The 27,611-nt window shown below is 49.2% G+C and overlaps 1 protein-coding gene across 1 annotated transcript in view; it reads left to right on the top strand.

Moving 5' to 3' along the window:
- Positions 1–27,611, top strand: part of LOC136955760 (protein kinase C-binding protein NELL1-like) — a 120,913-nt gene that overhangs the window by 75,456 nt on the left and 17,846 nt on the right. The window contains 2 exon segments of the mRNA XM_067249482.1: positions 5,723–5,845; positions 20,207–20,302. Coding sequence (XP_067105583.1) covers positions 5,723–5,845; positions 20,207–20,302 — 219 coding nt within the window.

The following is a 27,611-nucleotide window of genomic DNA, read 5'->3' as shown; positions in this document are numbered from 1 at the left end:
GGGTGAGGAGGGGTGAGGCCGGGTGAGGAGGGGTGAGGAAGGGTGAGGAGGGGTGTGGAGAGGAGAGAGGCCTGATGAATGAAAGCAGTGAGTCAGCACTGCAGACGCGGGAGAACTGCTTCACAACATGGTCCTCCGTTCTTTAAGGATGCTTTGCTCTCAGACCTGCCTTGTTGGTGTCCTCCTCTGCACTCACCAAGGACATGTGAGAAGGACCTTGTGACGAGTGGCAGTTCAGTTGTCTGAGAAGAGGGAGCCCCATGGTGTTGACAGGGGTCAGGCTTATGTCGGTCTCTCGCTGTGGAAGTGAGGTGTTCTTAAACAGGAACCATTCAGAACGTTCTCCTGTAGAGGGTATCCCTGTGGGCCACAGAGCTAATGAATGTGGAGAGGGCGGAGGGGATGTGCGTTGTAGATCTGCAGTGTGTGTAAACAGGAGCTGGCAGAGGTGTTTAACTGCACAGCTACGCTCACTGCAGTTATCTCACACGGACGAGAGAAAAGGCACAGATTTGTTGATTATCTGGAGGTTCTTATCCATGTTCCTTGTGTGTGTGTGTGTGTGTGTGTACACAGGTGTGTGTGTAAAGGTCTATCGTGATCTGAGAGCAGAATGAGGACACCTGAACCATCATGCGGTGACCTTCTCTTTCTCCTCCCTGCTGCCCCTCCCACAGGACCCCATGCATGTCACACATCTGTCCTATCACCACACACACACCACACACACTCAGACCACACACACTCAGACCACACACACACCACACACACTCAGACCACACACACACCACACACACTCAGACCACACACACTCAGACCATACACACACCACACACACACCACACACACCACACACACTCAGACCACACACACCACACACACACACACACACACACCACACACACACACACACACACACAACACTCAGACCACACACACAACACACACACCACACAGTTCTCTCTCTTTCTTTCTCCACTTTCTTTCTGTCTTTTGCGATGTTCTCTTTTTTCGATCTCCCTTCCCTCTCTCCCGCCCCTCCCTCCCTCCCCTCTCTCCCTCCCCTGCCTCCCTCCCCTCTCTCCCACTACTCTCTCCCGCCCCCTGGCTGAGGGGTCCTGGTGGAGACAGTGTAAACAGGGAGGCAGCAGTAATTGCAGTTCTGCTGATTTCAGCTCTGTGGAGAGAATCAGGCAACTCAGAGAAGGAAAGAGGGGGATGGAGAGAGAGATGGAGAGAGAGAGGAGAATGGACAGAGGGTGATGGAGGGGTGGAGAGAGAAAGGAGGATGGAGAGAGGGGGATGGAGAGAGAGAGGAGGATGTAGAGTGGGTGATGGAGGGGGAGGGGTGGAGAGAGATAGTTTGACTCGTACATGTGAACATCACACACTTCCTGTGATGTGTCATCATCCTCCCAGCAGAGATGAAACCCTGTTTCTGCCTGTTCACTTCCGCTTGTTCCCCTGAACCAGGATCCAGGGCCCTGTGTGCTGGTCTGGGTTTACCTGCCTGAGGTGATCTAGGATCCTGTGTGCTCGTCTGGGTTTACCTGCCTGAGGTGATCTAGGATCCTGTGTGCTGGTCTGGGTTTACCTGCCTGAGGTGATCTAGGATCCTGTGTGCTGGTCTGGATTTACCTGCCTGAGGTGATCTAGGATCCTGTGTGCTGGTATGGATTTACCTGCCTGAGGTGATCCTGGCAGCAGGGGGAGGAGAGGAGCTGGGCTGGGCTCAAAGCCTCGCACAGAACACCATAAATCCTCATTCCCGGTGATGCAGGAGAGGTCGCTAGCAGATGACACTGGAGGCGTATTCACAGGCAGTTAGAGTTCAGCCATCTGCTCCTCTGAATGTTTCTCCTGGTAATAACTGTGATTAATAATGCGTTCATACACTGCAGCCGCTAGTCTCCAGCTCACTCCTGTTCTGGCCTGGGAGGAACGGGATAGGCCGATGCACTGAGGTCTCAGACCCTGGGTGGACCAATCACGGCAGCTGTAGCTTTTGGATTGACTCTTTGACATGCTGGAATACTTTTTGACAACAACACTTTTGAACATCTCCCTCATATATTCACATGGGTGATCAGGAATGTCTCCATTCTCAATCATGTCGACATGGCTAACTCTGTCTCATCCATAACATCCTTTTGTTTCTCACTTTTTTCCACACACGCGGTGAAAGTAGAGGCGGGGAGATTGGAGAGGAGAACAGAGAAGCCTAAAACAGAAAACATTAAAGCACAGTACAGTATAGCATAGTAGAGTCCTCATCAAGTATTCATCAATGACCTCTTTTTGTAAAAAAAAAAAATTTAACCTTTAGAAACGTTTTATTTTATTGTTTTACTTTTTTGCATTAAAAAAAATATTTTTCCAACCTTTCAAAACTTTTTTTTATGCCAACTATGTTGACATCAATTCACTGAGTGTTTACATACCCTCTCAGCTCTCTGATCACATCGCTCATGTGAAGCTGTAGCTACGCTGATGAAACAGGGCATGTAAACGTAGCTCCCGGCTCAAGTTTGGTATTAGCCTGATTAGCAATTAGCTTGTCAGCACCTCCATTCTCTCCTCTCCTTACACACCAGACTCTAGATTAACACCTAACTCACATTATTGATCTACGAGGGCAGAACATGTAATTGTTTATTTATGGCTGACCACCCTACTAACAAGGTAGAGCTAACTCTTGATTTTCTCCTAATGTGGGCTGAAATTACATTTTCATCTGTGTGGTTAATGGCTTTTTTTTTACGTTCTACATTCATTTTGCCGATCAATATGTCCGGTTTTAACTGACTTGTACTGAATATTCCGTGATCAGCTATCATCTTTGCAATACATCGACTGACGAAATCCTTTGCAGGAGCCAAAATATTAATTTCATGCAACAGTTGGTACATTTATTTTCAGAAATGGTCGCATTGGAAAGACGGTATTTTCCCCCTAGATACGTTATATGTATAATGAAAATTTAATAAAATCCAATTCCAATTATACAAGTAATGAATGCGGAACTCAGGTGTGACGGGAGTGGTAACCTTGGCAACCACTCCCGTATACATTAACTCTTCAAAATAGAGGTCAATCCAACAGGCCGACTCGTTACCGACCAATTTGAGAAGCCATAAAACACAACGAGAGACGGAACGTCCGCCATAAGCCGCGTGCCACTCCTGGCCCCCTCTCTCATCCATCTGTAATTGGCTCTGAGAACTAGCGTTCATATTTAGCTCCGCCGTTAAGCTTTAATGTTGGACTTGTGTCCCCCGCGTGTCTTCGCACCGCGAGGCGAGCGCTCCCATCACGCCTGATGTCTATCCGACTCTCGCGCTGTTTATCTTGAAGACGGTGTTCCGCCGTTTTATGATCCATAACCTCTATTCCCGGTGCCGTAATGGGGAGAAAACAAATCCGCAGTATGTCTTTGGACTAGCGGCGTGCTGACACACCAGATTAATGGGATGTGCTTACAATAATGTGAACTGCCGCCTAAGCACCTTTTCCTGTTGGCTTTGTCCGTTCCTCTCAGGGAGTTGTAAATTAGTTACATTAGCTCGCTAGACTCGCTCTGCCGCGGCAATAGGCACCGGTTGTACCAGCCTCAACCGGTAGGAATGTAGACACGGGCTGTACAGGCTTCAAACGGTAGTTATCCGTTGCGGATTAACCACTACACCATCCAGGCAAATCTTTCGCTCAGTGAAGCATTAGGCCTACGTATTTGTAATCAGACACAGATGCCACCTATAGAACCCATTTACTAATGTTAATAATGTTACATGTAATGAACCCCTTCAAAACAGCCCGTGCGGTGTCCTGTGAACCGACTGGTGTCTATCTTCCTTAACGACCTAGTGTTCAGAAATAACCAAGTCTGTTTGAATAGAGCTTCATCTCGTGAACTCTGCAGGGGGTACCTTTGGGGAACCAGGGATTCTCCCCGGCAGAACTAATGGAAATCTATGTCACCGCAGTTAAACACAGTGACATTGAGTTCCTATGGGACAGTTAAACACGGTGACATTGAGTTCCTATGTCCTGGGATGTTTTCCTTCACGTGCAGCATTCACATACGGGCGCTTGCGCCAGGAAGCACTCACAACCGACATTCAAACCGACATTCAAGCTCCAAAAATACTACAGAGTTCTGAGGGATTTTTTATAGGCTTGTCACTGGTCATTAAATCCCACATTACTGCGGTACGTGAGGCTCGTGAGAAGGCTGTGGAGCTTCGGTTAGAGGAGGAGGAAATAAGCGCCGTAAGAATTTATTAGCAAAGTTAAAGTGAATCACGAAATGTTGGTTTTTACTCCTAGACAAGACTGATGCAGTGACTTTATCGCTGAAGGAAAGTTTTACAGCCCTAAGTCCCGTCTTCCCTTATTAATATCTGGGATCGACGATGGCTTTAAGTACAGCTATTTTATAGTTATTTCAATATGCTCTGCACGCAGCAAGCAGGGGAATATTATGACTTTCATAATGTCTGCAGGACGAAGTCTTATTCGGCTTAATTCTTCTAGCTGCGTGCCTCTGCGACCAAGTTGGATTGGTTGAACACACACCTCAGTATGAAAACCGGCCACAGGTAGAGAGGGGTTTAAGGGGTTAATTCCGTTCGCGAGTCAGAGGGTGGAAGTTTGAACCCGGAGTGGGTGAGTGAGGGTGTGTTAACTGTAGGCCCTGTACTGAGGTGTAAAATGCAGGTACAGGTGTGTGTGTACATCTGCACCCTGACCCTGGGATGGGCTCCCCCTCCACACAGGACAAGCCGACAGTCACCACATCCACACCTCTCCTCAAAACACACTAGTTCCGTACTTCCTATGACCTCCAACCTTTCCTGGATCCTGGTACATGTGTTTGATCAGTCCCCTGATTTTAGATTTATTTTTTACCTCCACTGTTTTACCCACTTATATTTAACCTCTCACCTATATTGGCCGTTTTATGTAAGATGTCCTTGAGTGTTTTGAATTCTCTCCTCAGGTGGCAGCCTTGTGTCAGCAGCTCTTCCATCTTGAGCCTCACTTACTGAGAAAACCATGCTGCATATTCTAACACCAAACCCTTCCTCATCCAAAACACTGATCATAGCCCCTCTCCTGTTACCCTGTTGATAAACCCTGACACATCGCTTCCTCACTGTTGACATTCACCTCTGCTTTCTGTTTCACCTCAGGGAACAGTTCCTGGGGTGGAAAGTGCTACATAATGTGTTCTGGCTGCTTCAGGGCTCTTTAAGCACAGCTCATTAATGAAGGAGGAATGCATTAGTCATGACTCCTGGTTGCTGCATGATGATGAGGTGTGTTTGAACCAGAGGGAGGGACAGACAGCTACGCTGGATGGCTGGCTGGCTGGATGATGGATGGATGGCTAGTTAACCCAACACAGTTCGCTGGTGGTCATCACATGGTTGCTAGGTTACAGGGGGCTGTGTGGAGGACTTCTATAGGCTCCATCCCAGCATGCACCAGACTTCTTTTATTTATCGGCATGTATTTTATCTTCCCCTCAGGATACCTCTTTCATCAACAAACAGATCCCAATAATCCTGTAAACAGAATGATGCACAAGTTCTGTTAAATATTTATACTACTGATTTGACCATTCTTCCAGTACATAAGAAACACAGTGATGAGTTGGTGTGTTGCACGCACACACACACACACACACTGACATGTGTGTGACCCTGCCTGTCGCCCTCAGAGCACGACGAGTGTTGGGGCAGCCAGAGCGGCTGTGATGACAACGCAATCTGCACCAACACCGTCAGGGGACACCTGTGCACCTGCAACCCTGGCTACGTAGGCAACGGTACCATCTGCAGAGGTAAGGACTGACCACACACACACACCTCACACACCTCACGCACGCACACACACCTCACACACACACACCACACACACACCTCACGCACACACACCTCACACACACACACCTCACACACACCACACGCATGCTCACACACACTGTCACTACCATGCTCCTCCCTCCTACCCGTGCCTTTCTCTCTCTTTCTCCCCCTCTCACCTCCCATCCTCTCCTCCTCCCCCCCTCTCCTCCCTCCCTCCCTCCCCCTCCCCCCCCCCCCCTCTTTCTGGGTACCAGCTGCCACAGAGATGATGAGAATTGATTTTGGAGAAACTCAGGAGCTCATCCCCTCCCTACCACCTCCCCTCGTCTACCCTAACCCTATCTCCCCTTTACACACACACACAACTCCGAACTGCTAACACTCCCAGTTTCCAGCCCTGCTGAAACCATCCTGGGTTAGACCGCAATCACGCTGTGTAGAAGTGTGTGTGTGATTGAGTGTGATTGAAGTGTGTGTGTGATTGAGTGAGCTTGTTTTGTGGCATCCACGTCCATCTTTACATGGGGAGAATGCAGCCCAGTCTGGGAGGGTCTGTGTGGGGAGAATGCAGCCCAGTCTGGGAGGGTCTGTGTGGGGAGAGTGCAGCCCAGTCTGGGAGGGTCTGTGTGGGGAGAATGCAGCCCAGTCTGGGAGGGTCTGTGTGGGGAGAATGCAGCCCAGTCTGGGAGGGTCTGTGTGGGGAGAGTGCAGCCCAGTCTGGGAGGGTCTGTGTGGGGAGAATGCAGCCCAGTCTGGGAGGGTCTGTGTGGGGAGAATGCAGCCCAGTCTGGGAGGGTCTGTGTGGGGAGAGTGCAGCCCAGTCTGAGAGGGTCTGTGTGGGGAGAATGCAGCCCAGTCTGGGAGGGTCTGTGTGGGGAGAATGCAGCCCAGTCTGGGAGGGTCTGTGTGGGGAGAGTGCAGCCCAGTCTGGGAGGGTCTGTGTGGGGAGAATGCAGCCCAGTCTGGGAGGGTCTGTGTGGGGAGAATGCAGCCCAGTCTGGGAGGGTCTGTGTGGGGAGAATGCAGCCCAGTCTGGGAGGGTCTGTGTGGGGAGAGTGCAGCCCAGTCTGGGAGGGTCTGTGTGGGGAGAGTGCAGCCCAGTCTGGGAGGGTCTGTGTGGGGAGAGTGCAGCCCAGTCTGGGAGGGTCTGTGTGGGGAGAATGCAGCCCAGTCTGGGAGGGTCTGTGTGGGGAGAATGCAGCCCAGTCTGGGAGGGTCTGTGTGGGGAGAGTGCAGCCCAGTCTGGGAGGGTCTGTGTGGGGAGAATGCAGCCCTGGGTCCCTCTGCGCTGTGATTAACCATGTTTACACTAGGCCAACGAGGCTTACAGTGTTCTCTTCTTTTTCCTCTCCTTCTCTCCTCTCCTTACCTCCTCCCCTCTCCTCCCCTTTCATCTATTTTCTTCCTCTCCCTTTCTCTCCTTCTCTTTCTCCTCTCCTATCCGCTCTACTGCTCTGTTGCTGTCTGTGTCTCTCCCCTATGTAAACAAATCAGTATGTAATTAGTGGAACAGGACACCAGGAACTCTCTCATCCAGACTTCTAATTGGTGGAGAGATCGTGTAGCGTGGCGAACAGGTGTGTGTGTGCCTGCTTAGGGTGTCTGTTCGTTAAGTATCAATGTGTGGTTGCATTTGTGTGTCCAAACCTGTATGTGCTTGCCTGATTACATGTGTGTGTACAGGATCTGTGTGTGTGTGCTCCTCCTGTGATAGAGACAGACATTAGGATGGGCTGCAGGTGGGAGCAGGTCTAGAGATAGATCAGTGAAATTTGCAAAGTGCTTCCAGACAGTTTCAGTGTTGGCTTGTCTCCAGGCCAGCCATGCAGCCACACAACTTAATTGCCACTTCTACATTTTTCACTCTGGAAGTGGGTGAGGAGGTGAGGTAGAGATGGAGGAAGGAGGGAAGTTCATGTATGTCTGTTCCTCTGAGACCTCATTAGTGCGTGATGGCGGCAGCATCGACCAGTAGACAGACTCTCTACTCCGTCTGCTCATACATCACTACTGTACCCCAGGAGTCTGCTATCCACAACCCTGCTAGCTAGCCCTGCTAGCCACAACCCTGCTAGCTAGCACGGCTAGCCACAACCCTGCTAGCTAGCCCTGTACCCACAACCCTGCTAACTAGCCCTGCTAGCTACAACCTTGCTAGCTAGCCCTGTACCCACAACCCTGCTAACTAGCCCTGCTAGCCACAGCACTGCTAGCCATATGCTAGCTGCTAGTGTGTACGTTGCATAGCAAACCCCTCGCTCTCTGCTCTGTGTGCAGCCAGCCAGGAGGACCAGTTTTGTTTTGAACATAATTATTTATTAAACCGATTTAAATTAGAGTGTGTTTATTACTTTCATGTTGCCATACTTAGCGACCGTTTTATCAAAGCAGTAGCTCACTGTTGGCTGTTCTGTAACGTTATTACATCACAGCTAAGGGGCTTCACAGCTAAACAACATCCCTTAGCTGGGATATAATAGCGTTATATTCACGACCTGGTGAGATGTTTCTGTAGGAGAACCTGCACGGCCTGTGATCTCCATCTGCAGAGCTCACATCCAGCACCATTTAAACACCCCCCAATCCAGCACCATTTAAACCCCCCCCAATCCAGCACCATTTAAACACCCCCCAATCCAGCACCATTTAAACACCCCCCAATCCAGCACCATTTAAACACCCCCCAATCCAGCACCATTTAAACACCCCCCAATCCAGCACCATTTAAACACCCCCCAATCCAGCACCATTTAAACACCCCCCAATCCAGCACCATTTAAACACCCCCCAATCCAGCACCATTTAAACACCCCCCAATCCAGCACCATTTAACCCTTGTGTTATCTTCGGGTCGTTCTGACCCATCAGTCATTGTGACCCACGTCGTATTGCGACAACTTTACCGCATATAAAAACAAAGTGAAGCATTTTCTTTTAACCGTTGGGCTGTCTCAGACCCCCCACATTGCGAAGGTTAAAAGAAAATTATTTTTATTTGTTTTTGTATTGGGTAAAATTGGGTAAACACAACGATGGTTAGTTATGAACCTTTGGGTCATGTGACCCGAAGGCAGCACGAGGGTTAAACACCCCCCAATCCAGCACCATTTAAACACCCCCCAATCCAGCACCATTTAAACACCCCCCAATCCAGCACCATTTAAACACCCCCCAATCCAGCACCATTTAAACACCCCCCAATCCAGCACCATTTAAACACCCCCAATCCAGCACCATTTAAACACCCCCCAATCCAGCACCATTTAAACACCCCCCAATCCAGCACCCCCCCCCCCCCCCCCCCCCCCGGTGAAGGCCCCTATACTGATTATGGATACATATCTATTTGGTGCACTGCATTTTTTAGGTTTAACGTTGGCTACGTGTTACAGCCCATCTTTTGGTGTGTGTGTCCCAGGAACTACTCTTGAGAAAAGTACTTTGTAATTCTGGCCTCCAAAAATGATATCAGATTTTCTCTCCTGTGGCGTGTTCTATCTCCCAGTGTGTCTGTTTCTCAGTCTGTCTGCCAGTGTGTCTGTCTCTCAGTGTGTCTGACTGCCTGTGTGTCTGTCTCTCAGTGTGTCTGTCTGCCAGTGTGTCTGTCTCTCGGTGTGTCTGTCTATCAGTGTGTCTGTCTCCCAGTGTGTCTGTCTGCCAGTGTGTCTGTCTGCCAGTGTGTCTGTGTTCCAGTGTTGCTGTCTGCCAGTGTGTCCGTCTCCCAGTGTGTCTGTCTGCCAGTGTGTCTGTCTGCCAGTGTGTCTGTGTTCCAGTGTCGCTGTCTGCCAGTGTGTCTGTCTCCCAGTGTGTCTGTCTCCTAGTGTGTCTGTCTGCCCGGCCACTGGGATGAGATATTGAACCGTGTTTAACCACGGCTGTGGTGGCCGCGCTCAGTAAACCCAAGGCTGTGGTGGCCGCGCTCAGTAAACCCAAGGCTGAGGTGAGCTCATCGATCCAGCAGTCATAGTTCACTGTGTCACTCTTGACAACATGGTTTTGACTCACACATTCTCATCTGTCTCCTCTAATATCTCTCTCTCTCACTCTATCTCTGTCTCTCTCTAGCTCTATCTCTCTCACTCTATCGCTCTCTCTCTCTTTCTCTGTAACATGTTCACATTTTACGTGTTACTCATCAGCAGATGATTTTACCCAAAGAAACATACAAATAGTGGATATAGATCTATCTATATATATACCAGAGCTGTACAGTAAGGACAGCTCTGATAGACAGAGAGAGGTTTGGGTCAACCCTCTACCTACCTCCCAGCTTCCCCCTCCCTCTCCCCCTCCCTCTCCCCCTCCCAGCTTCCCCCTCCCTCTCCCCCTCCCTCTTCACTTCCCTCTCCCCTAGCTTCCCCTCCCCCTCCCTATCATCCTCCCCCCTCCCCCTCCCTCCCCTCCTCCTCTCTGAGGTGATTGCTGCTGCAGATAAAGCGTGGCCTCCAACTCTGGAGGTTTACGATCATCGATCCTGGAGGTCGGGGGAACATGACGTGTGGGGAAATAAGGAGATAAAGATTGTTCTCCCTTTCTTCCTTATCTCTATCTCTCCCGCTCCCTGTCCCCCGCCCTCTTTCCCTTCCCTCCCTCCCATTCTCTCCTTCCCTCCATCACTTTCTATCTCCCTCCCTCCTTCCATCTCTACTTATCAAGTATCCAGGGTGTACAGTACCCAGGGTGTACAGTATCCAGGGTGTACAGTATCCAGGGTGTACAGTACCCAGGGTGTACAGTATCCAGGGTGTACAGTACCCAGGGTGTACAGTACCCAGGGTGTACAGTATCCAGGGTGTACAGTATTCAGGGTGTACAGTATCCAGGGTGTACAGTATCCAGGGTGTACAGTACCCAGGGTGTACAGTATTCAGGGTGTACAGTATCCAGGGTGTACAGTATCCAGGGTGTACAGTATTCAGGGTGTACAGTATCCAGGGTGTACAGTACCCAGGGTGTACGGTATCCAGGGTGTACGGTATTCAGGGTGTACAGTACCCAGGGTGTACAGTATCCAGGTTGTACAGTATCCAACATGTAGCTGGAAGCTGTAGATTATCGAGAAGCATCGTCGACGCTGGCATCTTAATGAGCACAGGCGCAGTGCAGAACTTCATGGTGGATGCAGAGCATGCTGGGTAATCACGTTAAGAGACCTTTTCTCTCTCCAGGGTGGGGTGTGGGCGTGAAACAGATGTGTCTGTTCTCTTCTCATCTGACTGCCTGAGTTGATAAAGAGACAAGGGCAAGGTTCAAACACCCCAGGAAGGATGTTCTGTGTTCAGGTAGGAGGAGAGGGGTAATGGGGGGAGGATGAGAGGGGTAATGGGGGGAGGATGAGAGGGGTAATGGGGGGAGGAGGAGAGGGGTAATGGGGGGAGGTGGGAAGAGGGAGATGGAGGAGGAAAGGATGTGAGAAAGTTTAAGAAAGCAAATGATTTTCTTGTAATCTGGGATCAAGTTTTTATCTCAGTTAATTTACACTCGATGTAATTATTATTTACGCCTTTTTTTATGGCGAGATGGAAGCAGATGAGCAGCGATCTGCACTGTGGGCATCGTGAGTGAACAACACAGGATGGAAGAACACGATGATTAATTGGAATAGTGAAAGCATGGGGGGGGAAGAAACTTGTTTCCAAGCACGGTAGCAATTATCAAAGCAATTATTAATAGTCTGTATCCCACTGCGGTGTGAAGAGCATCTGGAACCTCAAGATCCTCTCACGATGAGGAAGCCTTCTCCCCCAGCCAGCCAGCAGAGAGCTTTCTACCTGACAACTAGCTTTCACCCTGACAACTAGCTTTCAACCTGACAACTAGCTTTCTACCTGACCACTAGCTTTCACCCTGACAACTAGCTTTCAACCTGACTACTAGCTTTCTACCTGACAACTAGCTTTCACCCTGACAACTAGCTTTCTACCTGACAACTAGCTTTCACCCTGACAACTATCTTTCACCCTGACAACTAGCTTTCACCCTGACAACTAGTTTTCACCCTGACAACTAGCTTTCACCCTGACAACTAGCCTTCATCCTGACAACTAGCTTTCTACCTGACAACTAGCTTTCACCCTGACAACTAGCCTTCATCCTGACAACTAGCCTTCATCCTGACAACTAGCTTTCTACCTGACAACTAGCCTTCATCCTGACAACTAGCTTTCTACCTGACAACTAGCTTTCACCCTGACAACTAGCCTTCATCCTGACAACTAGCTTTCTACCTAACAACTAGCTTTCACCCTGACAACTAGCTTTCACCCTGACAACTAGCCTTCATCCTGACAACTAGCTTTCTACCTGACAACTAGCTTTCACCCTGACAACTAGCCTTCATCCTGACAACTAGCTTTCACCCTGACAACTAGCTTTCACCCTGACAACTAGCCTTCATCCTGACAACTAGCTTTCTACCTGACAACTAGCTTTCACCCTGACAACTAGCCTTCATCCTGACAACTAGCTTTCTACCTAACAACTAGCTTTCACCCTGACAACTAGCTTTCACCCTGACAACTAGCTTTCACCCTGACAACTAGCTTTCATCCTGACAACTAGCCTTCATCCTGACAACTAGCCTTCATCCTGACAACTAGCTTTCACCCTGACAACTAGCTTTCACCCTGACAACTAGCCTTCATCCTGACAACTAGCCTTCTACCTGACAACTAGCTTTCACCCTGACAACTAGCCTTCATCCTGACAACTAGCTTTCTACCTAACAACTAGCTTTCACCCTGACAACTAGCTTTCACCCTGACAACTAGCTTTCACCCTGACAACTAGCTTTCACCCTGACAACTAGCTTTCATCCTGACAACTAGCCTTCATCCTGACAACTAGCCTTCATCCTGACAACTAGCCTTCATCCTGACAACTAGCTTTCTACCTGACAACTAGCTTTCACCCTGACAACTAGCCTTCATCCTGACAACTAGCTTTCTACATTTAGTTATTTTAGCAGACGCTCTTATCCTGACAACTAGCCTTCATCCTGACAACTAGCTTTCTACCTGACAACTAGCTTTCACCCTGACAACTAGCTTTCATCCTGACAACTAGCTTTCATCCTGACAACTAGCATTCACCCTGACAACTAGCTTTTAACCTGACAACTAGCCTTCATCCTGACAACTAGCTTTCTACCTGACAACTAGCTTTCATCCTGACAACTAGCTTTCAACCTGACAACTACTGACAACTAGCTTTCTACCTGACAACTAGCTTTCATCCTGACAACTATGTTTCTACCTGACAACTAGCCTTCATCCTGACAACTAGCTTTCTACCTGACAACTAGCTTTCATCCTGACAGCTAGCTTTCATCCTGACAACTAGCTTTCATCCTGACAACTAGCATTCATCCTGACAACTAGCTTTCTACCTGACAACTAGCTTTCATCCTGACAACTAGGTTTTCTACCTGACAACTAGCTTTCATCCTAAGAGAGAGGGATGAGAGAGAAAGGGATAACAGCTCTGTTATTGAAGTGGACAATGGTGCATGACTGTCATGTTTATCTGTTTGTTTTGAACGGTCATGTTTGCGACAATAAAAAGGTTTCCTTCAGTGGTCAAGTATTTAACTGTAGAGAACACACGTCAAGCTTTGGATACAAGCATCTGCTAAATAAATACATTATTTATTATATATAATATTATATATTCATAATTTTGAGTCTCTTACAGTTTTGTAATTTATTACTCTCTGGTTTTAATATCTATCAAACTAGATTATAAAGATCAGATGCCCTTTTGGAAACCCTGATTAGCCCACACTGCACCAAGCTGAAGATCATTTTCTTTGTCAAATTGAGATTTCTTTCCTTGTTTGCACACATTTTTGTTCTAACTATTATCAGATTTATTTTTATTTGAATTAGATTTCAATGTAATCAAGTCTTGATTATACACAGACACACAGAACACACAGGCACAGAATCTCCTCCAATCTGTGAGTGTGTGTGTGTGTGTGTGTGTGCATTCCCTCCCTCCCTGCCTCCCTCCCTGCCTCCCCCCCCTCCCCCCCATTCCTAATCACACAGCCATCATCTCACCCCTCGCCTCATTGGTTCAGATTAGAGAGCGGCAGACAGCTCATCATCAGTGTGTCCAATCACAAGCATGCCTGGCTGGATGGGGGCGGGGCACATTGCCACACACACACCAGTCCTAATGGAGACATGCTTCATGGTAATGGTGTGCCATCCCTCTCCTACCCTCATCCTCTCATGCCAATTACAGACCTGTCATCCCTGAGACTCATCCCCTTTCATCCTCTCCTCCCCTCATCCTATCATCCTCACCCTCTCCTGCCCTCATCCTCTCATCCTCTCCCCCCTCATCCTCTCCTGCCTTCATCCTCTCCCCCCTCATCCTCTCATCCTCTCCTGCCTTCATCCTCTCCCCCCTCATCCTCTCCTTTCATCATCTCATCCTCTCCCCCCTCATCCTCTCCTGCCCTCATCCTCTCCCCCCTCATCCTCTCCTGCCCTCATCCTCTCATCCTCTCCTGCCCTCGTCCTCTCATCCTCTCCCCCCTCATCTCATCCTCTCCCCCCTCATCCTCTCCTTTTCTCCCTCTCTCTTCTTGCATCATCCTGTAGTGTTTTAAATTTGACTTAAATTTGTATTTAAGTCAGGACTTAAAGTTAGGATTTAATTTAGAACTTAAGTTAGGATTGAAGGAAGGACTTAAGTTAGGATTGAAGCTACACCTCAGCCACGTGGGTGTGTGGAAGGCTGATAAGGTGTTTGTGCCCGCGAGCCGAGATACATTTACACAGACAGCAGTAATGGAACAGACCTGGGACATGATTATGTAGAACCCAGGGAAGATACCATCCCACTTTAACGACAGGCAATTCAGCCGGGAGAAAGATTTTTTTGTTGCAAAGGCGTCTGACAGCGACTATCTGCTCCTAAATCAAATGTAAGGTTCCCCTCCCCTCCACCATTCTGCTGCTGCAGAACCCTCTCAGTCTGCAGGTACCTCCATGATCATTTGAGGCAATATTGTCGACAGCTCAGCAGCAAACTTCATCTTATCAGTTAAATAACATGGTTGGGAGACAATAGTGCTGTCAGCAACCAGCCTGCCTGAATGCTTGTCGATCTCCCTCTCTAACTTCTTATTTTTCACCCACTCTCTCTCGCCCTGTTATTCCCCCACCCACCCACCTTCTCTCTCTCTCTCTCTCTCTCTCTCTCTCTCTCTCTCTCTCTCTCTCTCTCTCTCTCAGTAATGGATTCAGAGAGAGGGCTGCTCATGCTACACTGCCCTCCTTTATGAGAGCTCCTCACATCCAGCTGCCAAGGGCATCCCCCCTCCTCCCCTCTTCTCCCCCCTCCCCTCATCCTCTCCTCCCTCCTCCCCTCCCCTCATCCTCTCCTTTCCTCATCCTCTCATCCCCATCTCCCCTCTCCTCCTCCCCTCTCCCCTCCCTTGCCCTTCCTCTCCCCCCCACCCCCCTCCCCTCCTACCCTCTCCTCTCTCTTCTTCCCCTCCTCCTTTCTCCCCTCCTGCCTCTGAGCTGAGAGCTGGCCTGAGAGTCTCAGTGAGACATGAGACAGGAGAGGAGAGAACTCCCATCATCTAAACCACCTGCTGACACACCTCCATTAGCGCCCGTGACGTTGTTGATGGTGATGCATTCTAGAGGAGCGCGTGACGGTGTTGATGGTGATGCATTCTAGAGGAGCGCGTGACGGTGTTGATGGTGATGCATTCTAGAGGAGCGCGTGACGGTGTTGATGGTGATGCATTCTAGAGGAGCGCGTGACGGTGTTGATGGTGATGCATTCTAGAGGAGCGCGTGACGGTGTTGATGGTGATGCATTCTAGAGGAGCGTGTGACGGTGTTGATGGTGATGCATTCTAGAGGAGCGCGTGACGGTGTTGATGGTGATGCATTCTAGAGGAGCGCGTGACGGTGTTGATGGTGATGCATTCTAGAGGAGCGCGTGACGGTGTTGATGGTGATGCATTGTAGAGGAGCGCGTGACGGTGTTGATGGTAATGCATTGTAGAGGAGCGCGTGACGGTGTTGATGGTGATGCATTGTAGAGGAGCGCGTGACGGTGTTGATGGTGATGCATTGTAGAGGAGCGCGTGACGGTGTTGATGGTGATGCATTGTAGAGGAGCATGTGACGGTGTTGATGGTAATGCATTGTAGAGGAGCGCGTGACGGTGTTGATGGTGATGCATTGTAGAGGAGCGCGTGACGGTGTTGATGGTGATGCATTGTAGAGGAGCGCGTGACGGTGTTGATGGTAATGCATTGTAGAGGAGCACGTGACGGTGTTGATGGTGATGCATTGTAGAGGAGCGCGTGACGGTGTTGATGGTAATGCATTGTAGAGGAGCACGTGACGGTGTTGATGGTAATGCATTGTAGAGGAGCGCGTGACGGTGTTGATGGTGATGCATTGTAGAGGAGCGCGTGACGGTGTTGATGGTAATGCATTGTAGAGGAGCACGTGACGGTGTTGATGGTGATGCATTGTAGAGGAGCGCGTGACGGTGTTGATGGTGATGCATTGTAGAGGAGCACGTGAAGGTGTTGATGGTGATGCATTGTAGAGGAGCACGTGACGGTGTTGATGGTAATGCATTGTAGAGGAGCACGTGACGGTGTTGATGGTAATGCATTGTAGAGGAGCACGTGACGGTGTTGATGGTGATGCATTGTAGAGGAGCGCGTGACGGTGTTGATGGTAATGCATTGTAGAGGAGCACGTGAAGGTGTTGATGGTGATGCATTGTAGAGGAGCGTGTGACGGTGTTGATGGTGATGCATTGTAGAGGAGCGCGTGACGGTGTTGATGGTGATGCATTGTAGAGGAGCGCGTGACGGTGTTGATGGTGATGCATTCTAGAGGAGCAGGGCTTCCACCAGCCCATCTCTATTGCTCCTCCATGCTCCTTCCTGTTCCTCTCTGACATGGGCCTTACATCTCTTCTCGTCTCCTTGTCTCTCCTTCCCCATCTCCTCTCTCCTTTCCTCTCTCTTCCTCCATTCCTCTCCCCATCTCTCCTCTTTTCTCTCTCCACTTCATCTATCTCCTTCCCCCTTTCCACTCCTCCTCCCTCCTGTCAGGACAGGACTTGGTTAGAGGATCACACAATCATACCGCCGGTGATCCAATTAGTGATCTCGTCCTCTTAATGAAATTCCGTCCCCCGTTTGGAGATGCGATCGTAAAGAGGGGAGGAGAGGCATGTTGCTGTTCTCCTCACAGTCTTAATGAACTCAGTATCATCACAGCGTGGAAGCAGAATTATGTCTTTCCTTTTCATACTTGGAACGTCAGATAATTCTTTTACGTTCCCGTTTCTAAATTTTAAGATGTGTCCTTGGATACGGTCCTTGGATACGGTGACAGGCCATGACCGAGCCCCTTAACCACCGTGTGAACTGAGATTACTCTGTCCCCCCTGCCCCCCGCAGAAGGGCTGATGAAAGCTGAGACAGGAAGTGTATTTCCAGAAGCCATGACTCAGCAGCTAGCTTGGTTAAGCAGGGAGCTAGTTTAGCTTTATTATATACACACATACACACACACACACACACACACATGAACACAGAAGCCAAAAGCTGCAGTGTGCGCACTGTGTTCACGTGACACACACACACTAGTGCATACACATGTGGGGGCCGGAGGAGATGAACAGAGTAAACAGGGAGGGGAGGGAGGGGGGGGAGGGGGGGGAGGGGGGGGAGGGGGGGGGAGGGAGGGGAGAGGGGGGAGGGGGGGGGGGGAGGGAGGGGAAGGGGGGAGGGGAGGGAAGGGAAGGGGAGGGAGGGAGGGAGGGGGGGAGGGGAGGGAAGACAAGGCCTTAACAGCAGGGGGGAGCGGGTGAGTTCTCTCCCCAGGCTCAGGCTGCGTCTCTCCCCATCATCATCCGTCCTGCAGCCCCCTCTCCTCTGCCAGCCATTAGCACGACAGGCAAGGTTTTATGCTGATGGCTGTAAAATGATAATTAGAGCAGGAGATAGATTGAGTCAATATAAGTGTAATTAATTCTTAAGTGTGAGGTTTATTAGTACAGAGGTAATAAGCTTCCTAATGAGGGCTTGAGAGAAGTTCTGTAAGAGTGGAACCAGTCAAATTAATATCCTAATGGCTTTTGGCATGGAATCTGTTTGGTTATTTATGACATTTATGTGTTGGTTTGTATATGTGTCACTGCTTTGTAGACCAGACTCATCTGTTACAAGACCAAATGATGCTTTGTCTCATTCATACAGCATAGCCACGAGGCGTCCCTCCCTCGCACACACACCCTCGCACACACACATGCACGCATACACACACATGTACACATACACACACAAGCACGCATACACACACACACAAATTCAAACACAGATACACACACGCACACACGTGTGTGTGTGTGTGGTTAAACGTAATGTTTCTGCCTGTTAGGGCTCATCTCTCAAAGCTTGTCATTAATTATGTTCAGGCACTCCTGACTCTGTTTAATGAACTTGCTCTCAATTAAGTCTGGCCTCTTTTTTGTTTAATCCTCTTACTGATTCTTTAATGTTTCTGACTCACATAAACACACACTCACATAAACACACACTCACACACGGCGCTCTTCACCAACCTTCCTCCAACCGTTCTCTTTCCTCTCTGTTTGTCTCTTCTCTCCTTCCCTACCTCCCTCTCTCTCGGACATATGACGTATTGTTCACCTCACAGCACAAATCCCAGTGTTTCACCTGGTGCCTAGCAACCATCAATCAGAACATGAACCTCCTCTCTACCTCCACCCTCTTTCCCTCTCTCCCTCTCTACCTCCACCCTCTCTCTCTCTCTCTCTCCCTCTCTCCATCTCTCTCTCCCTCTTTCCCTCTCTCTACCTCCACCCTCTCTCTCTCCCTCTCTCCATCTCTCCCTCTCTCTCTACGTCCACCTTCTCTCTCTCTCCCTCTTTCCCTCTCTTCCTCTCTCTCTACCTCCTCCCTCTCTCTCCCTCTTCCCTCTCTCTCTCCCTCTCTCTCTACCTCCACCCTCTCTCTCTCCCTCTCTCCATCTCTCTCTCCCTCTTTCCCTCTCTCCCTCTCTACCTCCACCCTCTCTCTCTCTCCCTCTCTCCATCTCTCTTTCCCCCTCTCTCTACCTCCACCTTCTCTCTCTCTCCCTCTTTCCCTCTCCTTCTTCTCTCTCTACCTCCTCCCTCTCTCTCCCTCTTTCCCTCTCTCCCTCTCTCTCTACCTCCACCTTCTCTCTCTCTCCCTCTTTCCCTCTCTTCCTCTCTCTCTACCTCCACCCTCTCTCCCTCTCTACCTCCACCCTCTCTCTCTCTCATCTCTCTTTCCCTCTCTCCCTCTCTCTCTACCTCACCTTCCTCTCTCTCTCCTCTTTCCCTCTCTTCTCTCTCTCTACTTCCTCCCTCTCTCTCCCTCTTCCCTCTCTCTCTCCCTCCCTCTCTCTCTACCTCCACCCTCTCTCCCTCTTCCCTCTCTCTCTCCCTCTCTCTCTACCTCCACCATCTCTCTCTCCCTCTCTCTCTACCTCCACCCTCTGACTATCCCTCTTCCCTCTCTCCCTCCACCCTCTGACTATCCCTCTTCCCTCTCTCTCTACGTCCACCCTCGACTCTCCCTCTTTCCACCTGCACCCCCTCTACCTCCTTTCTCTCTTCCTCTTCACCCAGAAACCACACATGAAACACACAAAGGACATAATGCACCTTGTTCTATGGCTGACTGCAATCATCCTCCTAAACGGTCTTGTTCTTATGAAAGGTTGTTCTCCCGATTTCCTCCCAGACTTGACACCCATCCTGCCTGTACCTAGCCCCCCCACTCCCTGGTGTTCAGATTGTCACATGGTCATCCTTAAAAGATCTTATTCTTATATTATCTTAGATTATCTAAAGAGTGAAATGGAATATCTAAAGTGTTCTTTCTTTTGTTCTCTCTCCCTCTCTCCCCCTCCTCTCTCCCTCCCTCTCCCTCCCTCTCTCCCCCTCCCTCTCCCTCTCTCTCCCTCCTTCTCTCCTCTCCCTCTCCCCCTCCCTCTCCCCTCCATCTCCCTCCCTCTCTCCCCCTCCCTCTCCCCCTCCCTCTCCCTCCCTCTCCCTCCCTCTCTCTCCCTCCTTCTCTCCCTCTCTCCCTCTCTCCCTCTCTCCCCCTCCCTCTCTCCCCCCTCCCTCTCTCTCCCTCCTTCTCTCCCTCTCTCCCTCTCCCCCTCCCTCTCCCTCCCTCTCTCCCTCCCTCTCTCTCCCCCCTCTCCCCCTCCCTCTCTCCCCCCTCCCTCTCTCTCCCTCCTTCTCTCCCCTCTCTCCCTCTCCCCCCCTCCCCTCTCTCTCTCCAGCGTTCTGTGAGGAGGGTTGTCGGAGCGGGGGAACGTGTGTGTCTCCCAACACCTGTGTGTGTCCGTCCGGCTTCACAGGAGCCCACTGTGAGACAGGTAAGACTGCACCTCCACTGTGAGACAGGTAAGACTGCACCTCCACTGTGAGACAGGTAAGACTGCACCTCCACTGTGAGACAGGTAAGACTGCACCTCCACTGTGAGACAGGTAAGACTGCACCTCCACTGTGAGACAGGTGAGACAGGTGAGACAGGTAAGACTGCACCTCCCACAACCCCCCTGGGGCCTGTATGCCAGCAGCTTCAGATCCTCATTCAGAGGAATCAGAGAGAAGGTCATGAATTCATGTGGGGTCCCCCTCCTCCCTCCCTCTCTCTCTTAACACCCCCTCCCTCCCTCCGTGTCTCTCTCTTTACTGAGGAACTCGCTGCAGTACTCTCTAGCCAGGGGAACTAAACGCGACACCACAAGTGTGATACCTGCACTGGCTAAACTCCTTGTCGGACTTCATAACTAAGCTGGTAGTAGTGATCGACACGCAGTTTTGAACTGTGTTAAATACAAACTTTTAATTGTAGAATTCTCTCCATGTCGACACACTTGAATGTGTTTTTAACAGAATAGTTATTGTGTATTGTATTGTATATGTTGATGATTGTAAATTTCGGGGCAATTCAGTTTTTACTGCAAGGCCGAAGTGTTGTATGGTTTCTTCTTACCAATAAATCATTAACTACTACCACTACAACTCCCACTTTACCTCTCTGGCTCTTCAATTGGGGCAGCAGAGATTGAGGACTCCTGCCGTGGTCTTTTTCTCTCTTTATCCTCTTTCTTTCTCTTTTCCCCCTCTCTGTCCTCTCTCTCTCCTGCTCTCCCCTCTCTCTTGTCTTTGTTTTAATTTGGAGTGGCAGAGATGGATGACCCTTGCTGAGCAGTAAAGGATGGCTCCTCCTCTCTCCTCTCCTCTCTCCTCCTCTCCTCTTTCCCTCCTCTCCTCTCCTCCTCTCCTCTCTCCTCCTCTCCTCTCCTCTCTCCTCCTCTCCTCTCCTATGTCCTCCTCTCTTCTCTCCTCCTCTCTCCTCTCCTCTCTCCTCTCCTCTCCTCCTCTCCTCCTCTCCTCTCCTCCTCTCCTCCTCTCCTCTCCTCCTTGTTTAAGAGAGTGACCCCCTCCGACAGGTTACACACGCCAGTTGCCATGGTTTCCACAAAGGATCCAGGCCACATTCTCCAGCTCCCTCATGACCGGGGACAGAAATGACACACACACACACACACACATGTAAACACACACACACAGCTTACTTCCCCTCTTTCTTCACCACTGAGTCACACAGTGCAGTATAGTTTCTATGGTAACACAATTTGAGTACAATGTCAAAGAACTGTTGTATTATTTTACTATACTATTCCTGGGCAGTGACGACACCAACATAAGTAATCTAGCCTTCAAAAGTCCTTTAATTTTCTCAAACAACAGTGTAGAATGTGACTTTTTACTGGAAAAGGAGGACTTTCTTAGGCAACATAGTTATCATGGTGGTGGTTATTTGGTTTACCTGCTAGTTTACCTGATCTACAGTCACAAAGATCTGGGAGCCCAAGGGGGCCACACTGACATTTAATAAGAGATAATTAACCTTCTAATTATCTTGTGAGGAAAAGAGAAACTGTCTGCATTTCAAATCTGTATTTTCCTGTGTGTGTGTGTGTGTGTGTCTGGTGTGCAGGGTTAGCCTGGTAGCCTGGGTAACACAGTACAGGGTGAGTTGAGACGGGGGAGTTTTCATTGAATGAGATGTAAATATGTGCAACGTGATTATTACAGACCCTCGTCTAAGAAGGTGATTGCCTGTTGTGGTGTTTGTGGGAGAGCACATTTGGTGATCTTGTCTAGACAGCAAATTATGTAAATTAAAAAAAACAAAAAGCTTTCAGATGGTGAGTTGTTAGTGTTGGTCCTGGAAAAATCTTGAAAAAAAGGAAATGCAAATGACATCCTCTAAACTAGCGATGCACAGACCAGGTTTACCTCCAGGACACGGCAATTACACCTGGAACAGTAATGTAGTTATATCGCTGTGTGTGCACGAGTGTGTGTGTGTGTTGACCCAGAAGGCTCACTGCAAAATGAATCTATCAAAAAGAACTGTCTCTCTCTCCCTTTCCCCTCCTCTCTCTCTCTCCCTTTCCCCTCCTCTCCATCTCTCTCTCTCTCTCCTCTCTCTCTCTCTCTCTCTCTCTCTCTCTCTCTCTCTCTCATACAGTACAGGGCGAGGGGATATCTGCTGTTCCATCATGGAACATGAATCACATCTCTCTCCCGCTGACTTTAATTGAGCCTCTTGAGGTTCTTCTCACATAGCACTTAGTTTCACACACACACACACGCACACACATACACACACACACACACACACACACACACATGCACACACACACACATATGCACACACACACACAGAGACTTACATAAAAATACATACACGCACCTACACACACACATATGCTGTATGGATGGTATATACATGTATTCATATGGATATACTGTATGTATTCATATATACATGTATTCATATGGATATGCTGTATGGATGGTATATACATGTAAAATGTATCTATGTAGTTACACATAGATACATTTTACATGTATACATGATTCCTCTCCAGGCTATGTTCAGTTGAACCTCTGAATGCAGCCTGTCGTTAATCTGCCTACTCACTCAATCATGTACACACACATGTACACACACAGGTACACACACATGTACACACACAGGTACACACACATGTACACACACAGGTACACACACAGGTACACACACACAGGTACACACACAGGTACACACACACATGTACACACACAGGTACACACACACACACACACAGGTACACACACATGTACACACACAGGTACACACACACACACACACAGGTACACACACATGTACACACACATGTACACACACAGGTACACACACATGTACACACACATGTACACACAGGTACACACACATGTACACACACAGGTACACACACATGTACACACACATGTACACACACAGGTACACACACAGGTACACACACAGGTACACACACATGTACACACACACACACACACACACAGGTACACACACATGTACACACACAGGTACACACACACACAGGTACACACACATGTACACACACACACACACACAGGTACACACACATGTACACACACAGGTACACACACACACAGGTACACACACATGTACACACACACACACACACACATGTACACACACATGTACACACACAGGTACACACACAGGTACACACACATGTACACACACATGTACACACACAGGTACACACACACACATGTACACACACACACACACACAGGTACACACACATGTACACACACAGGTACACACACAGGTACACACACATGTACACACACATGTACACACACAGGTACACACACACACATGTACACACACACACACACACACAGGTACACACACATGTACACACACAGGTACACACACACAATTCCCTGACATGCAGTTTCCCTCCCTCTCTTCTTACTGTAGGCCTTTCTCTAATGTCTAACTTTCTATTTCTTTCTCTCTAGCACACAGGAACACATAGTTTAAGTGCTGTGCCGTAGCTTTATTGACTGTGTGTAGTTAGGGTTTGTTCCTGCTGCCTTGTGTCTATGTGACTCGCAGCAGGTGCTGGTGATGTGAGGATGTCAGTGGTAAACCACCCAGAATGTTCTTGATGGTTATGTTTGTCGGGCTACAGGTTCATTCCCACTTCACTAACCACAGCATAACTCGCTAGCTAGCAGTAAAACTCTAAACTTAGCAAACATGTTAACAAAACAAACATTTCAGCACCTCTTAATGGACAGCGCTTTGAAAACCTGCCAAATGTCATTGACACGCCCATGTCTCTCTCTCTCTCACACACACACGCACACACACACACACACACACACACTGATCAAGCAGACAGGAGATGTATAACACCTACTTTTGGTTTTGTCCAGACTGAACATGACTCCCTGCATGGCAATCGTCCCCCAGTCTGGCTCCTCGGTGTGTGTGGGATGGGGGGCGCTGTAGGTGTGTGTGAGTGAATGTGTGTGAGTGTGCACCCGTGTGTGTGTGTGTGTGTTACCATCCTCTGGGACGGTGTGTCTGTGTGTGTGTTACCATCTTCTGGGACAGTGTGTCTGTGTGTGTGTGTGTGTGTTACCACCCTCTAGGACGGTGTGTGTGTGTGTGTGTGTGTGTGTTACCATCGTCTGGGACGGTGTGTGTGTGTGTTACCACCCTCTAGGACGGTGTGTGTGTGTGTGTGTGTGTGTGTTACCACCCTCTAGGACGGTGTGTCTGTGTGTGTGTGTGTTACAATCCTCTGGGACGGTGTGTGTGTGTGTTACCACCCTCTAGGACGGTGTGTCTGTGTGTGTGTGTGTGGGTGTTACCACCCTCTAGGACGGTGTGTCTGTGTGTGTGTGTGTGTGTGTGTTACCACCCTCTAGGACGGTGTGTCTGTGTGTGTGTGTGTGTGTTACCATCCTCTGGGACCATCCTCAGACTCATCACCGCACACTGATTAACAGATTAACTTTCACCCCGGGCCTTTTATCATGAAGAGTAAAGACAAACTTTAGAGGGTGTGTGTGAGTGTGTTTATGCATGTGTAGATGTGTGTGTGTGTCTGTGTATGTTTGTGTATGTATGCAGGGGTAGATGTGTGCGTGTGTGTCCTTGCAGGGTGTGACAGGTGCCATGACAACACTGCTTCTGTGTGCCTGCAGCTGCTTCTGGAAGTCAGCTTCAGTATTGTTACTGTGAGAGGCTAACTCCAGCTAGCTCCTCAGCTAACTCCAGCTAGCTCCTCAGCTAACTCCAGCTAGCTCCTCAGCTAACTCCAGCTAGCTCTCCAGCTAACTCCAGCTAACTCCAGCTAGTTCCTCAGCTAACTCCAGCTAGCTCTCCAGCTAACTCCAGCTAGCTCCTAAGCTAACTCCAGCTAGCACTCCAGCTAGCTCTCCAGCTAACTCCAGCTAGCTCTCCAGCTAACTCCAGCTAGCTCCTCAGCTAACTCCAGCTAGCTCCCGCTGCAGCTAGCTCCCGCTGCAGTTAGCTCCCGCTGCCTCTCACACACTCGACTGACAGAGCAGTGGTCTATTCCAGCAAATGTGCCAGTGATTAGATGTTTTATTCATTGAGAGAGTCATTCTCATGTAAATTCAATGTTCTGTCTGGTTTGATCTGTGCTAAAGTAGACCTCTTGAAGAGATGATCGACGGGGGTTGGAACTTTACAAGAGACCTTCTCAGGAACACACACACACACAGGAACCCCCTCCCTGTTGTGTCTGTGTGAATAGAGTTGCTTGTTCCTCAGGAGGAGAAGCAGAGCAGGTGTGTCATGGGAGCACCCTGTACTGCTGTCATGTTCATTCTGGAGCACTCCTTTCTTCTATTGGCTAGAATCTTATTGGCGGTAAAAGGACAAGCAATGCACTTTCTTTGAACTCACACACACACACAAAAATACATTTGTAAATTCTTTGGATGTTGTGTTGTCCCTCTGGCCCTGTCCCAGTGCATTGTGGGTAATGTGATGTGACAGCAGGGTGGTACAGAGCTGGATCATCCTCTGTGTGTGAGTGTGTGTGTGTGTGTGTAGGAGAGAGAGTGTGTGTGTGTTTTTTGGTGTGTTTGTGTGTGTGTGTGGGTGTGTGTGAGAGAGAGAGCAGGGGCAAACATACAGTCCACAGGGATTAGAGGGCAGAGGGGCTAGGGGCAAGATAATGGCTGAAAGCCTGTTGTGTGTGTGTCTGTGTGTGTGTCAGTGTGTGTGTGTGTGTGTGTGTGTGTCTGTGTGTGTGCTTCCCAGACATTAGCACAGCTAGTCAGCACACATTCAAGTGTGTGTCTTTTCCCAAGTCATATTTTAAGCATCAGTGTGTGTCTTTTGTTGCCTGGGCCATATTTAGAGGATCAGAATGTGTGTGTGTGTGCAAGGTGTGTGTGGGGGTCTTTGTCCAGGCCATATTAAGAGGATCAGAGTGTGTGTGTGTGTGGTGTGGAATGTGTGTGTGTGTGTGTGTAGGTGGCCTCTTAGCCTAGAATAAGATGTGGAAAGCTGGAGAAGACAGAGTGATGCATAATGGATGAGAAGATTACACTCCAGGAACAGCAGATTCCCTGGTCTTCCTGCTCCTACATGTGCTCAGAGGAGACCGGAGACACGGAGAAGACAAAGAAAGAAAAAGCTAAATAGATGGAGATTAATATTGTGTGTGTGTGAGCACATTCCATGTGAATGCTGTAGAATCCTCTCTCAAATACCCTGAGGAGAGGAACAGGAAGTTGTGTTCCTTAGTTGATATATGCATCAGCATATTTAATTTGTTTGATGGAGCGACCCAACTCTACTGTGGGGGTTGTGTTGTTACAGGTGATGAGTTACCTCTGGTTCCATGATAGTCCACGATGTGAAGACATTGTCTGAACCATGATGTGTGGTTCAGGCTCTGGATAAGAGCGTCTGCTAAATGACTACAATGTGTACATTGTCAGCAGACGCTCTTATCCAGAGCGACTTACAGTAAGTACAGGGACATCCTCCCCCGAGGCAAGTAGGGTGAAGTGCCTTGCCCAAGGACACAACGTCATTTTGCTTGGCCAGGAATCGAACTGGCAACCTTCAGATTACTAGCCCGCTTCCCTAACCGCTCAGCCACCTGACTCCCATAAAAAGCTTCCTCCTCTTTCAAACGTAACTACATTTACATTTAGTCATTTAGCAGACGCTCTTATCCAGAGCGACCTACAGTAAGTACAGGGACATTGCCCCGACGCAAGTAGGGTGAAGTGTCTTGCCCAAGGACACAGCGTCAGTTGGCATGACCGGGAATCAAACTGGCAACCTTCGGATTACTAGCCCGACTCCCTCACCGCTCAGCCACCTGACTCCCGCATACCTGTAACCTGGAGTGAACCTGTGGTTCTCCTCCTCCCATCTGTTTCTCCTCCTGTGTGGTGGTGCTCTCCTCATCTCAGCTGTGGTTCTCCTCCTGTGTGGTGGTGCTCTCCTCATCTCAGCTGTGGTTCTCCTCCTGTGTGGTGGTGCTCTCCTCATCTCAGCTGTAGCACCCTGGAGAGGCACCAGGACAAAGACATGCAGAGAGAGATACAATAATGTGAAAGAAAAACTCCTTTGAGGTGTATTCAAAAGGCCCTGAAACCCTGAAAAAGACCCTGAAAGAGACTTGAAACTAATATTCTCTTTTATTGTGCCTCTGTGTGTCTCCCTGTGTGTGTGTGTGTGTGTGTGTGTCTGTGTATTTCTGTGTGTGAATGTGTATTTCTGTGTGTGAATGTGTGTGTGTGCG

The sequence above is a fragment of the Osmerus mordax genome, chromosome 13, assembly GCF_038355195.1.
Source record: "Osmerus mordax isolate fOsmMor3 chromosome 13, fOsmMor3.pri, whole genome shotgun sequence".
NCBI lineage: Eukaryota > Metazoa > Chordata > Actinopteri > Osmeriformes > Osmeridae > Osmerus > Osmerus mordax.
Note: the sequence above shows the minus strand (reverse complement) of the source record. Positions and strands in the feature narration are given on the sequence as shown.